This window comes from Neopsephotus bourkii, unplaced genomic scaffold, assembly GCF_033783945.1.
Source record: "Neopsephotus bourkii isolate Nb327-2 ecotype Australia unplaced genomic scaffold, CSIRO-AGI_Nbou_v1 NB_559, whole genome shotgun sequence".
In the NCBI taxonomy this organism is placed as follows: Eukaryota; Metazoa; Chordata; class Aves; order Psittaciformes; family Psittacidae; genus Neopsephotus; species Neopsephotus bourkii.
The window spans coordinates 273-15,475 of record NW_026901060.1 but is presented as its reverse complement, the minus strand read 5'-3'; the positions used below and the strand labels follow the sequence as shown (position 1 = coordinate 15,475).

Below are 15,203 nucleotides of genomic sequence, written 5' to 3'. Positions count from 1 at the left end.
CATAAAAATATCCCCCCTGCCAGGACCAATGTAAAAAGGGGTGTATCCCGTTAACGATTTGCTAGGATATTCTAGACTTTTTGATGGTATTTGTAAAACAGAAAATGTAAATATAACATTTACTGTAAAGTTTTTCAAAGACTTGAGCTTTCCATAGCAAAAGTTCATTTAACTTAGAAAATATGCTTATTCATATTTAAGCAGACATTTAAGAGACATTTAAATACAGTTGGAAATGGTAAAATTTTTGGCAGTTGGAGCAATCAAGCAGAAATATGGTTTGGAATTTAAAGAGAAAGTGGGAGACCTGTTTGTTAACATTTTGATTTTTTTTTATTCTTTTTATTTCCAGTCATTAATTTAAAATTACTTCTGGGAAAGTATTCCTGCTAACTTTTGCTTAAAGTTTGATTTGAGAAACATTCTTCAGTCCATTTTAAACACTTTAGTTCTAAAAGGTACTAAGCTCTTAACTAACCTTACACAGTTTATGGTTGGTCTTAGTAAACTGAAAGTGGGGGGTGTATTGAGAAAACATCTCTTTCTGATTTCAGTGAGGTCTACTTTTGTAGATCCTGGACGTAGGTTTATTTGGGTTTTGTTTGCTTGCTGAGTATGTGCTCTGATAGCTCAATTGCTACATTGAAAATAGTTCATAAATAGTAAATAGTAAGCCTTGTTTGCAAAAACTCGATTGCTTAGTATATGCTTATAAGACGGGCAGAATCTAGATGGCATGAAGAGTCAGATTTAAATTGACATAATGGATTAAAATTTGGGACAAAATCAGCCTAATCATACCATAAATCGGAGCAAAGAAAGAACAATTATTTTGATACATAGTGGGGCATAGTAATAATGATAATTAATAAAAAATAACAAACAATACTGAGTTAGTTTGGCTATGATACTGACACTGTCAGCTGGCATTTGTTTTGGGAGGTGAAAAGGGTCTGTGAGAATGGTACTGCATGTGAGCCTTTAACTTTGAAAGTATGTGTTCCTGAAAAGAATAGTCTTGACTTTGTACCTTCCATAGACATCTACAACAGGATAAAATAGAAATCTACCCAATGTAATGCTGGGTTCCGTCAGCAAGGGCATCACCAGCAGAGGTGAAGATGTAGTATCCCACTCTGCTCTGCACTTGTCAGATGACACCTGGAATACTGTGTTCCAGAATTCTAGTGGCTGGAGAGGGTCCAGAGAAGGGCCACAAAGATGAGCCAAGGACTAGGAAGCCTTCCCTATGAGGACAAGCAGAGAGAAGCGGGTTTGTTCAGTCTGGAGAAAAGAAAGCTTAGGGGACACCTTATCACCATGTTCCAGTATTTAAAGGGTGGCTACAAAGACAGTGAAAGTTCACATCAGTGCCATGCAACTGAAATTCAGTCCATGTGTCTTAAATTAACAAAGGCTGTATAGTTAGCCTGTGCATTTAAATATACATAAATATATATTTCTTTAATAAAGTGTTTCTCCCATGGACTCTTACTACGCAGCAATGCAAATCAGCAAGCCAGAAGAGTTCTGATTCTGAGTTCTCATGAACATCTGAGATTAATTCAGTTAATTTGGCGTCACATCTAGTTGGCGACTGGTCCCTAGCAGTGTCCCTCAGGGCTTGGTGTTAGGGCCAGTGTTGCTTAATGTATTAATTGATGATCTGGGTGAGGGGATCAAGTGCACCCTCAGTATGTTTGCAGACAACATGAAGTTGGGTGGGAGTGTTGGTCTGCTGGAGGATAGGAAGGCTTTGCAGAGGGATTTGGACAGGCTGGATCAATGGGCTGTGGCCAGTGGTATGAGGTTCAACAAGGCAAAGTACCAGGTACCGCACATGTACCACAACAACTCCATGCAATGCTACAGGCTTGGGGAGGAGTGGCTGGATGGTTTGCCTATAGAAGAAGGGCTCTTCCTAGAAGAACCTGGAAAAATAAAACGTTTTTAGCATCTGTGTGTATCTACAGTTAACCATGTTTTTTGTTGTGTAAATAATACTTAAGTTTCTAGGCTTCATAGGGCTGTAGAAAATTAGAAGATAAATCATTAAGTCATTTGCTACCCCGTCACATTTCACTATTTCCCTTGCTGGCTTTTGCTGTCCCTTTCTCATGGCAGCAGGCTGTCTAACTTCTGTTAAACACTTTTGTTTTCAGGCTTTTATACAAATTTATTTCAGTCATCACTCATTAACTTTCAGATTGACTGGGACAGAAAGCCTTAGAGAAAATGCGTATAGTAAGAAAGTATATAAATCTAAAATGTGTTAATACTGTATCACTTGCTGAAAGATCTGTCCCCTGCTTAAGACTTCTTGGCCATTTGCCTTGCTGTGACTTCTGCAAAGTTGCAAATCTTGGCTACTTCAGTGTTTTGTGTAAATGATGGTGTATGTGACTATTCTGTACATTTGGTAAATTCTTTCTGAAGTAAACTGCTTTCTGTTTTATGAGTGATTGGCTGTTTTTCTTTGGATATGTTGTGTTTTATAAAATCCCATCTTGAATTATTAATGGTTCTTCAGTTTCTAAGATCTAGCGGTCACATGAAAATGGGGTTAATTTTGCAGTTAAACTGTTGTTCCTGCATTGCTATTGGTGATTGCTTCATATGAATACACTTACAAGTGAACTTTCCTTGCAGCAGCAAAGACCAGAATATTTATTTGAAAACATGGGAATGAATGAATATAAAACAAAATAGTCAATATCTAGTATGAAAGAACAGGTCTCTCAACTTGTAAAAGGTTTTCATTACATCTAAAGAGGCTGCAGTGTAATCTTCAATAGGAAAGTCTATGTAAATTATTTGTCAGTGGTAGTCTGCCAGAAGAAACCTATGGGACATGGCAAATCAGACACTTGCAGTTAATTAACGTTGTGTGTGCATCACAAATGCAGAGAGGCCTAAAAGCCACCAGCACTACTGTGTGATGATTCTTCAAAATAACATCTTCGAGAAATAATTCCCCAAGCCTGGCTCTACAGTGTAATTTGACTGTGGGATCTGGAGAATGAATTTTTTACAAGTGTCTTATGAAAGCTTGCAGCAGGATAGAAAGTGGTGGATTTTCTTAAAAGTAGATTAGTTAAGAATATTTTATTTGGGAATGCAGAAAGACAACATCAATCACAAGTTGTGGTAGCAGGTAGAAAAATACATTTCTTTGTTACTCTTCCTTCTGTCAGTTTATTCGTACTGTTCCACTGCGCAGGACTCAAAATACGGGCAGCTTCTTAACAGGTGCTGTGCTAACAGTAAAATCTAGTGACTTTCCAGTAATGGCAAAGAGTGTTAATTCTGAGACTTACATAGAATCAGACCGAATTAGATTTGTCTCCAGGTTTTCTGGAAATCTATATGGGAGGAAGATAATTCCATGTTTTTTATTTGCTTTGGAGATAAAGGAGCTTGAGAAATTGAATTATCCTTGGTATTGTTGAAATGAAATCATTTTGAAGCACGTTTGTGAGTTATCTTCAGCATATAGGAGTTGTCTATTTATAAAACAAGCAAGTACAAATCATTGCTGAAAATATGCTACACTATTTTCTTTGCCTAATAGCATATCTGAAGCAATAAAAATGTTGCATTGCTTAAAAATAAAAAGAAATATTATCAAGCTAGAGAAGGTACATAGAAAAGGAATCACAGCTTCTATACAAGTTCTTATTTTGCTGTATTAAAAATAATAATGAACAATAGTATGCAGTTTGTTAATCAGAGATGGGTGAATTGTAAATTCTGTCAGTTTTAATAACTTTATTTGAAATACTTGTTGTAAGCATATGGAAGGGAAGAATTGCATGAATCACATCATTACGAAAGAAAGTATTTTGTACAGATACTTGTGTTTCCTCAAAATATGAAATTTCTCCATATCAGCCTTCCAGGAGGGGGAAAATCTGGGTGAAAAAGCCTGGAGAATGTTGTTAGGGTTTTATTCCCTGTGAAGGGTGGGTTGCTTGCACATCTTTCCAGTATCTGCTAATTTAAAATGCAAATTAAAATACTCTTTTCACTGTACGGTAGCATGAGATCTGGCAGTCAGTCTGCTGTTTGCTACTTCACCGCTTGAACCTTGAAGCTTTCTCTTTGGCAGTAGTAAAATCTGTGGGTGAGATGTAGATCCAGATTCTCCAAACTAGCTCCCCTTTCTGTATTGTGAATGTTCCCGATCAGAGGGTAACACACAGGTTTTTAGTTTTTAACATGGAAAATACTTGGTTTGCAAACATATGTGGAAAGGCTCACATGAACAGAACAGTAGTCGGGGGCGGGAGATTATGTGGCCTGAGCACTTTGCAAAGCGAATGAGTGAACTTTCAATGCTTATTTTTGACCCAAACACTGCACCAAGTTTCTGATCCCTCACCAGCAATGGTGTGGAAGATATCCAGGTGACAGTTGTTAGAAAACTTACCAACACTTGTTCGGGGAAACATTCTCAAAGAGAGGGATAAACAGAGGTGGCTAACTCACTTGTGTGAGTAGTACAGTTCTTTCAAAACAATAACATAGCAATTTAAATATTATGTAGAAATATATTTAACTTTTTTTTTTTTTTTGCTGCAGGGCATATTATACAAGAAAGAAGATTTGTAGAGCCAATAAATCGTCAAGCATATCAGTATCAAATGGGTGACTTTCCAACAGAATGGGAAGGTAAATTCTGAATATTTTGGGTTTGTTTCAAGATAATTTTGCCATTGAATGTTGCTTCAGTGTTTTTAATGGAAAGCCTGACTGTGTGAATAGGTTGTCTGTTATCTGTCATTTTTTGTAATGCAGGCTTTTGTTTAACTGCATAATTATTAAGAGTTCTTAAAGTAGCCCCTTTACAAATAGGAAAAAAAATATGTTTAGGAAATTGGTACTTAATAAAAATGTAAATAAAGCCTCTATGATCATGAATTTCTCCTATTAAATGTGAAAATACTTCTGCCTGAGGGGGATCTGATAGAATAACCAAAGCTAAATGTGAAAAACTTCCTACTTAGGCCTTCACTACAGTGAAGGTCAGTTGAATTATTAGTGGCATAGTGATGGTAGCATTTGGTTTCCTGTACTCCTCCTTACACAATCTTGTAGAGAGTTGAAGAACCTGTTAATAATTAACCATTTTTTCCCCCATTGCTAGTGATGAAAATCGTGTCTGAAAACATGGGGCATATAAAGAAGTTTAGAGACATCAGGGAAGTTCTAAGGGTTAGCTGAGCAGCCCTTGGAGAAGGAGAGAGAGCAGAGAGGGAGCATGTATTGCTCCTTGAGACTGCAGGAACTTGAGCCAAATGTGGGGTTAAACATGGCTTAAAACCCAGCACTCTATAGCTTAAGCAAGGAATCCCTGAGATAGTACATAGTTTGCCTGTTGTTCAGCCTGCTTTTTGGGGAGAATAATATCTAGGCAACTCAAATAAGTTGGTAGGTTTTAAGCAAGCAAACTTAAATTTTAATCAGTATGTAGTTAAACTGTAGAATACCTTGTCATTGAATATTCTGCTTGCTGGAAGTTTGCATGAGTTCAGAAAGTGATTAAAAGAATTTATGGAAGAAAAATCCTTCATGTACATAGATGGTACCATGGCTTAATTTGTCAGCGAACTACAGTGAACTGAAGCAGGCTACAGTGCCTTTTGAGGAAATATCACAATGTACTTGTGTCGTGGTTTAACCCAACCAAACAGCTTGTTAACTCACTCCCCCCCCCCCTTCTTGCCCTCCCCCTACTCTCGGAGGGACGGAGAGGAGAATCAAAAAGAATGCAACTCCCACGGGTTGACATAAGAACAGTTTAGTAACTAAGGTATAACACAAATCACTACTGCTACCACCAATAATAGTAATGATAAAGGAAATAAAAAGGGAAGAGAATACAACAGCCCATCACCAGGCAACCGATAACTTGCCCCCCAGCCCGACCAAGCACCGACCGATACCTCCTCCAACCCTGCAGTCCCCCCTCTCACCCCCTTCCGGGTCACTCTCCCAGTACATCCTGGGCATGACGTGCTGTGGTATGGAATACCTCTTTGGTCAGTTTGGGTCAGGTGTCCTGTCTCTACTTCCTCCCGGCTCCCCTCCTCCCTGGCAGAGCATGAGGCCCACAAAGTCCTTGGCCAAACCAAAACATTGTTTTTCAGCTCTGTTCCCAGCTGAAAGTCAAAACACAGCCCTGCACCAGCTACCAAGAAAGAGAGAAATGACTGCCACTGCTAAACCCAGGACAACTTGTTTTACCTCATTCTTTTTACTTCGAGTGCACTGTTTGCCCCTGAGGGAGATGATACTGAGCTAAGAGAAAACTTTGGTCTCATTATATACCTTCATGGAGTCAATAGAGAAATATCAAATGTTCCAATCTTTCATTTTTATATTGTCATTAAGGTCCTTTCCCACCCTAACTATTCTATGATTCTGTGTTTTTCTTTTTTTATCCACTAAAGCTTATATTAATAACTAAAAGCTTCTAAAATACGTTTCAACCCTATTAGCAGCATTTGCCAACTGTGGTGAAACCACAGTATCAACAAATACTGCTGCAGTACCTGCAGCTGGCTGGCAAGTCTTAATCTAGTTCATCCTGGTTCTTTATTAGTCTGAGTTAGCCATCTTCTGAAGGAGAGTTAGCAGCCTCCTCTACTTGTCCTTACTAAATCACCTGGTGCTTGAATGGGTATCTACCTAATGCAACTTTCTGAAGGTCTACTTCCTCCACCAGAAGTTCTCCAGCCACTGCTAGTCGTCTTAGGTCTGTGTGACTGTCATGCAGTCACTCTGTTATCACAAACACTGAGCATATACAAAGCCTTCAGGTAAACGTTGCCCTGCTGTGTGAATGAATCATCTAAGACCTGCTTCTGACTTTTAAGAGCTGAAAAGTTGAATGCATAGTGTCTGCCTGCACATGGCTTCAAATAACAGCACACAACATGGGCAGTCACATTCTGTCAGATGCGTGTGAGCTAATCACAGTTTCACAAAGGGTCTTAATCAACTTGCTCTATGAATCTGCTCCTCAGGACTGCTGGAATTGATGTAGCACCAGCAAGCTTCTATTATATCCCTCTCTGGATACCTTATCACATATCCATGTGACTTGACAGCTTGGTGCATGGGAGGGTACAGCGGTCCAGAGGGATGCTTTTGCCAAGCATCAGTCAATGGTCAGGTACCCTGCAATATGGACTTGCCAAAAGCATGCAGCTGCTGGGCATGAGATGCACTTCTGCAAGTCAAGGCATCTTATTGAGGGCTGTTTTAAAGAGGACAAAGACAATTGGCCAGTCCCATTCTGATGAGTTGCATTTACACTTCCAATACTTGATGTCCACAGCTTTGTAACTGCTGGTTTTTGTTTGGGATTTTGTCATCACCAAATAGGAACAGTTCACAGAGAAAACAAAAATTTACGATATCAGATAGGTAACAGTTTTTTCCTGTTAAGTACTAAATTTGTCTAGAAGCAGAAAGAAGATATACACGCATCTTTTACCCCATCTTGTACCTTCCTTAAATGTGTGTGTAATTCATGTTTCTGACAGATCAGGTATGGCAATTCCAAGAAAACAAGGCCAGCCTGTATATTTTTGTCCAGTGCCAATTTAAACATTATGAATAGTTTTGTGGAAATAAAACAATGTTTAAAAGCCAAACTGGTACTTCTGCTGTGGATGTAAAGGCTGTTCAATAACTATTGTGCCTTTGCTGCATTTTGGGATGTGAATCATGGATGTGGGATGCTCTGAAGTTCACTTCATCACTACTATCTGCCTTCTTTAAAATGAAAAATTCTCAGTGAGTAAGAAATGGGAAAGAATGAGAAGAGTAGAGGGTTTAAATAATACTGTAGAAGTCAGTTATCTGAGTGGGAACCGTTAATGGGTTTTAGATGTGCTTTGCTGAAAAGGCTCATTTCAATTCTGACTCAGTTTGTTCCTCTTTGAGACCTTGAAGTTTCCCAGGCACACACCACCTGTACTGAACTTTTACTCTCTATCTTCTGTCCAGACTCTTGAAAATTTCCCAATGCATTCTTTCTGTGGGTGTTCACTTTATAGTTTGTGCTATCACGGATGCTAATCATTCCAGCAAATAGTCTGGAGACCCTGCAGAAGGATTTCTAAAATACCTGTTGTTTTCTCTGAATAGTAAAAGATGAACCCAAGGTTAGCAAGCTGTATAATATTTCTTATTTCTGTTTTCTCTTTGCTCTTGGAAATTTTGTGCATTTTTAGTGTTCTAAATCCTCTCTGCTGGGCACATGCTTACATCTCCAGGGGCCTTCTCTCCAAATCCCCTGTGTGCACTTTGACATCTGTGGCCCCTCTGCTTCAGTTTTGGCTGGTTCAGCAGTAACAGCTCCTTGCCTAGCCTTCTCAGGCTTCTCACTTTAAGGACTGTGCTAAATTTTCTGATGCCTGTTTTCTTTTTCTAGGGATCCGTAAAGAGCTGCTTTCCCTGTGCTCTCTTTGTTCTGCCGGGATTCAGTTTTTTAGCTTGTAGATAATCTTTAATGGCCACCTGATTTAAAGGCAGTCGTCTCACCCCCCTTCCCTCGTGCTTGTTTACCTACATGACATTTTGTGACTAGAAAAGAAACCTCTTGTAACCAAAATGAATAAAAGTACAGTCGCTGGAAATACTTAGGGCATGAGTTGTCTGAGGAGAAGTTGCACAAAACCAGGGTCAAGGGATTGTTTAAGGACTGGGAGCAGGCTGTAGTGAAATTAGTCTGAGTTTAATCTCATTGTATATCTAAGACTTTCAGCCTCGTCAGCTGGTAAACTAAAGGGCTGATTTTGTACTGTGTCTATCAAGTTATAAACATGTAACAAGGTAACGGATACGAAGTAGAAAGCTATAAAGCAAGTAGATAAACCAGTCAGCCAGATTACAGACTCAGTCTCTGCAAGCTCTTTCTCTGACTCCAGAGAGGATTTGTGTATTAGTCCTGAGAGTTTAACAATCATAGGGCCAAGGGCTTACTCCTGAAGGGCTCGCCTGGAATGTTTCTCCTGAATGTTTCTGTCTTAGTTTTAAGTGAGCCACAGGATTAAATTTCCTAAATTCTCAGGCGTGTGAATTTTACAAAACTACTGAATGTCCATTAAGGATTTGTAAAACTGAAATATGCTCAATGTGAAAAGAACAGAATCATAATCTGTGTGTTATCCATATGTCGTGGTTTAAGCCCAGCCAGTAACTCAGAACCACGTAGCTGCTCGCTCACTCCTGCCTTTCCTCCCCCTCTCCTGGGTGGATGGGGAGGAGAATTGAAAGAGTGTAACTCCCATGGGTTGAGATAAGAACAGTCCAGTAACTAAGGTATAACACAAATCACTGCTGCTACCACCAATAATAATAATGGAAATGACAAGGGAAGAGAATACAGCTGCTCACCACCCACCGACCGATACCCAGCCTGACCTGAGCAGTGATCTAGCCCTTCCAGGTAACTGCCTCCAGTTTATATACTGGGCATGACATGCTGTGGTAAGGAATACCTCTTTGGTCAGTTTGGGTCAGGTGTCCTGTCTCTGCTTCCTTCCGACTTCCCCTCCTCCCTGGCAGAGCATGAGACTCAGAAAGTCCTTGGTCATTACTGAGCAACAACTAAAAACATCAGTGTTATCAGTGCTGTTCCCAGGCTGAAAGTCAAAACCACAGCACTGCACCAGCTAAGAAGGAGAAAAATGACTGCTGCTGCTGAATCCAGGCTCAGTGCTAGGTATTTGTACCTGAAAATTAAGTTAATTTTAATTCTAAAAATCCAAAAGTGTGTTTCCTTTTGTACTGTAGTTTTGAATGTAGAACATAATCCGTAGGCACAACACAAATGCTACCTATATTTGCTTAGGTGAAGTCTCTTATATTTTACTGTGAAGTGGTAGCACATACTTTTCTGTAGGCGATATGGATGAGCACAACTGATAACCTTTCTGTAATGTTAGCACTGAATGTTCACCTATTGTAGAAAGTGTAACTTACCTCCCTGGGACATGTCAGTGGCTCTCCTGAGAGGAAATCAGTAATTTTACATATCTATAGAGATGCAAGAGATTGCATGCTTCACACCGCATCATTTTATTGCCCATATACTCCTACTTTCTTTTTTTTTTTTTTTTTTTTTTTTCTTTTTTCTTTTCCTCTTTTTCTTCATTATTTCTTTCTTGGTAACATTTAGTGATTAGTGGGAGTCTTAATTTGCATACTCACATTTATGGTCATTACAGTGTATTCTGTGCCAGTAGGAGTCTTAAAGTTCAATGAAAATCTCATGCATTCTAATAAGAATGCAAATGAGTGCTGATGAAAGGATGTGGACTCTAGGTAGAAATGTCCAGCTATCTTGCTAAATTCCTTTTAGACAAAAGTAACCTTACAATGAGTACAGAATGCAGGAAGTGCCAGCCAGATAAAATTAGAAGCAGCAGCATAATTGGTTTGAAATGGAGGCAATTTTGCCAAAGCTCTTGGGGGCAGGGAAACATGTTTTAGTTGCGCTCAGTACATACATGTTACCTTCTCTACCAGATTTAAACCATTCTGGCTGACAGTGATGGGGGCATTTTCTCTTATTAGCATAGGGAATGGGAGTGTTCATGTGAAAATCTTTTCCAGCCAGAACTGTCACTGTTTGCTTTTTAATTAAATATATGCTTGTGTGCATATGGCCTTCAAATAATGTATAATAAAGCACCTGCCTGTTTTGTTTCTATCAACAAATATTTAACTGTGGAATAAGTCCCTTCAGTAATTGAAACCTGCATTGACTAAAAGTGTAATGCAGAGCACAAAGGATGAAAGAAAGGTGGGAGAGCTTTTCCTTTGCTAAAGAGGTGGGAGAAAAGTGGGAGAGCTTTTCCTTTGCTAAAGTTGTGGAAGAAAGGTGGGAGAGCTTTTCCTTGATAAAGTGTATACATTGACTATATTTTTCAAAGAGAATGCAAAATGTTTTGTTATCAAGATATTATTTGCTTAAATTTTGTTAAAATTAGTGCTAATTCAATAGTAAATCACTGGTTATATTTTTGCATGCATTCATTCTTCCTTTAATTATTACCATGAATTTCCCTTATGACTGAGTTATGAGGTGTTGGTGGTTTTTTTGAAAGTTGTTTCCGAAGTTCAAAATATTATTGATAACTTAAAAAAAAATTGAAAGGCTTTTTAATTTTTTGTCGGGAAAAACAGATGAGAATTAAATATATTAGAGTACTCCAGTTCTTCTCCCCAAAGAGTGAGGACTTGACAGATAAATTATTAGAAAAATATATTGCTTTTAAAAGACTGGTAAAACTGTTCAATGCTAAAGTACAATATACTGAAATATACTAAATTCAGGTGATGTTTTCTTTGCTTTTAATTTTGTAATGTGTCTTGAGCTGTGCTTTACATAGAGTATTTCAGAAATGGATTTGCACAGAGGAAATATTATATATTAACACTGACTTCATCTCATGGCTACAAAGAGATTTTAGTAATTTCTATTACAGTATTTATCACTCAGCTACATAGCATTAAATTTAATTTAATAATGATTTCCTAATGCAGCTCATCAGAAATGTTAAAATGAATTTACCTGTAATAATTTGGAAAATGGTGTCCAATCTTTGTATCAGCAAATTTTATCAGCAAGGGTTAAACTGAAAAAGTATTGTAGTCCTGACTTTCACTAGAAAGAAGGAAGGTTGATAGCTCCTGTAAACCCATGCATTCAAATGGTTTTTATAGCTGGAAAGAAAAATAGCACAATGTTATAACTGTGTGCATTATTTAATGAATTTAAATAGATACAGTCTGATAGTGGAATGTTTGATACAAGAAATCTCCCTAAATTAAGGATTGGTTTGTTGCTTTTGAGTGTTGGTACTAACTGGGATCTATTAATGAATGAAAACGTGTTGCATAATGTTCCTTGCTTCGCAGTTCTGTTCACAGGATGCATGTCATTGTGTTACCTTTCACTGTTCTGTCTGTGGCTTGTTAAACTGAGGCAGATAATTAAATGATAAAATCTTTTGGTAGAGGTATTTCATTAATCTGAAAATTGTGAAATAACTGCCTAAAAGTCCCATCTATTATTGAAAGAAAATCTATTACAATGGTTGTATTTCAGCAGTTGTTTCTGACTGCAGCTTAACTTCTCTAGGATTTCACACAGCTGAAGTTAAAATGTGGCTAGTTTTGGTTTTGGAGTTGTTTTATTTTGTTTAGATACTGGCAATTTAAAACTAATGAAGCAATTTTTAGGTGCTGAGAGATGTGGAACTGAAACCAGTGGTATTCCACGTGACAGAAGCAAGGCATGGCAAAGCAGATGATACTTTGTTGAAAGCAATCCCTTGAATTTTGAAGGTTTAAAACTTATTTTTCTATGAAGTATTTAAAACTACTACTTTTTCCTTTTTAATCCAGCTGTCTAATGCTTTGGTGCCTAGTATACAACCTTCGCTATACCTGATACTGTACCACTTTCTTGCTTTTCTGGATGATGTTGGAACTGTTGCTAAGCACAAAGAAAGATGACTTCTGTCAAGAGGAAAGGCATATGTGCTGTGATTTTGTCTAATAGCACTGTCAGCTCTTTTACAAAGATTGTCTACAAGGCTTCCAGTGGGAAATGTCAGTCCAGTCATGCCAGTTTAAGCTCTGGTCTTGCCAGATTTTGTATTTGAAATCCTCATAAAGGATTCAAAAGTGCTATGGGTACATGCAAAATGTTTTCTGGTTCTATAGATTCAATTTAAAGTAATTTAGTTGTATTTTGGATTATCTTACTAGGCTGTCTTTCTTTCTACCAGCATAAAACTTGCAGGAAGGATGATGTTGACTGTTCAGTGCTCAGCTGCTTCTCCACAATAACAAATTTAGGTCTAACCTTTGTTAGGACCAAAAGACTTCTGAGAAGAGCTGGCAGTAACTGCTTGTGAAAGATGTTTGAGAATGGTATTTAAAAGAACACTTACTCAGAAAGTGTCATTTGATAGACAAGAACCAAAAGTAATACCTTGTTTTGTATTATTACAGGTATTTTACCATTAACCTTGAGTTAAGGCTGTTGGCCTTGTTATCATGGCTAAATTCCAAGCTGTGCAATGCCATTTTGCCTGCCTTAATTCTGTTCTTATGTTAATTGGAAGCTACCCTCCTAAAATCAGGTTCATAATGTTGTTGAAAGAGAATGGTGTTAAGTGTTTAACTCTACGTGTAACTGCATTTTCAGTAGCGAGGTGACACTGACTCTGTGCAGCTTTTGGTGTTCTGGGCATGCTGTCTGAATCATTCCCCAGTTCTCAAAATGCAGCACAGATGGTATTAGAAAATTCAAATTTGGAATAATTCCTTCTTAAAGCTGAAACTTCATAGACAGCTACAGGTCAGACAAGAATTTGACTGGGTGATAATGAAAATGTCATTTTCATTCTAATTTTCAAGCACAGTAACCAAAGTCTTAATTGTCTAAGCAAATACACAAAAGAACGCTTTGCCATGTCTTGGCACTTGGAACTGGCTTTCCTTATGTTTGTCCTTCTGTTCATTACTGGCCACTTGCATTCTGCTACTTGTTCATTTGAAAAATATGAGCAGAAAAGACTGTCTGAAAAATATACAACCAAGTACCTACCAATTGTGTGGATAAAAAGGCATGAAAAAAGCTACAGTAGTGATACTTCTGAAGAGTGATGGATATTGTCTTGTCCACAGTTTTACATAATTTGTTTGTCTAAATAATGCCTGTTGTAGCTAGAGCTATGCCTAATAATTCATAGACTGAATGAATTGGAATGGAATATTGATGGAGTCTGCAGTAGGGCCCCTTTAGATTGCTGCTTCCAGTCAGTCCCATGCTGACCATCAGTGTTTGCAATGGGATGGGCATAAGCATATTGATTTTGGTTCGTCGTGGAAACCATCAGCCACAGAACAGTTGTCCTTGCCACTGCTTTCATCCCTCTGCTCTCTTCCAGCATGAGTTGACTGAGATGGAAGGAGCTTCCCCCTGATTATGGATCCTCCCCCTTGATGCAGTGGGTAACCCCACACAGCCATAGAACATGGTGCAGGCAGGGCTCTGCAGCCCCTCAGTCAGGTTTGGGGCTCTGCCTTTCATCCCAAAAAGGAATCCTAGTTGGCACTAACATAAGTAGGGTTTTGGCTTTAACAGTGCCTGAGGCATTTACAGGAATCCTTTTTCTCCAGAGAGGTGTAAGGTTTTTCATACTTTTCACCAGTCAGCTTTCTCAGGGTGAAGCTCAGCTCTGTGTAGAAAGCTCAACAACCGGCAGCGGGCTGTGAGTGCTGGTTTTTAAGCCCTGTTTTGGCAACCAGTGTGGTATGTAAACTGTGCCCAAGCTTTCCTCACAGACATGATTTCTTTTTAATTTTCCTTTTTCCCCCCTCCCTTCTGTAAAGACTGAGAGTATTTAGGTGGGAAATAACATGTTGGGTCTTTATATTTTAGGAAATTTTATGGCTTGCCAGGTTGTGGCAAATTTCATTGTAATTTTTACGTCAGCATTTACTTTCTGTTACAAATACATCATAATTGAGTTTTAATAGTCTCTCTGATCTTTGAAATAATCCATTTTATTTTATTTTATTTTGCAGCATGGATAAGAAAAAAAAGAAAGAATCCACCGACCATTGAGGTGAGAGAGATGAAGTGTCTTTAAATTTTTAATTGTAATTAAACTACAAGAATTAATTTATAGTGGACTCATCTATCCAGTACTTTGACACTTTTGGGCAAGAATTTAATATGTTGCTTGCCTAATTAGATGAAATAATACACAGACTAGATCTCTAACTCTTAGGGAGCACAAAAGCAAATGGAAATACAAACTCCAGTATTCTTTAGTTGTTACTTTTATCTACATGAATTCTTCTAAGATGACCTATGTAGGTTCTTTTAAGGTGATCATGGCCATGCAAGAGTTTCTTTAGTTAAACAAATTCTGAAATTACTGCTATGAATTTTTTAGAATAGGTTGTTTGTGTATTAATGCAAGGTTTGTTTCATGATAGTTGACATTAAAATGCAGGTTTCAAATTCAGTTGCCAGTGGATTTATCTGTACAGGAAAATAAATTGCACTAGCATTTTATAGTGCTAATGAGGTGGGGGAGTTGAAGCCATGGATTTTTCCATGAGTGGTTTCTAATGGACGGAAGCAGAGAAATATCCCACTGTCT

At 38.2% G+C, this 15,203-nt stretch overlaps 1 protein-coding gene across 1 annotated transcript in view; it reads left to right on the top strand.

Annotated features, from left to right (window-relative positions):
* Nucleotides 1-14,727, top strand: part of NDUFAF2 (NADH:ubiquinone oxidoreductase complex assembly factor 2) — a 52,413-nt gene extending 37,686 nt beyond the window's left edge. The window contains exons 2-3 of the mRNA XM_061351146.1: nt 4,582-4,671; nt 14,620-14,727. Coding sequence (XP_061207130.1) covers nt 4,582-4,671; nt 14,620-14,684 — 155 coding nt within the window. The 3' untranslated portion in view covers nt 14,685-14,727. The remainder of the gene's footprint in view (nt 1-4,581; nt 4,672-14,619) is intronic.
* Nucleotides 14,728-15,203: the final 476 nt, after the last annotated feature.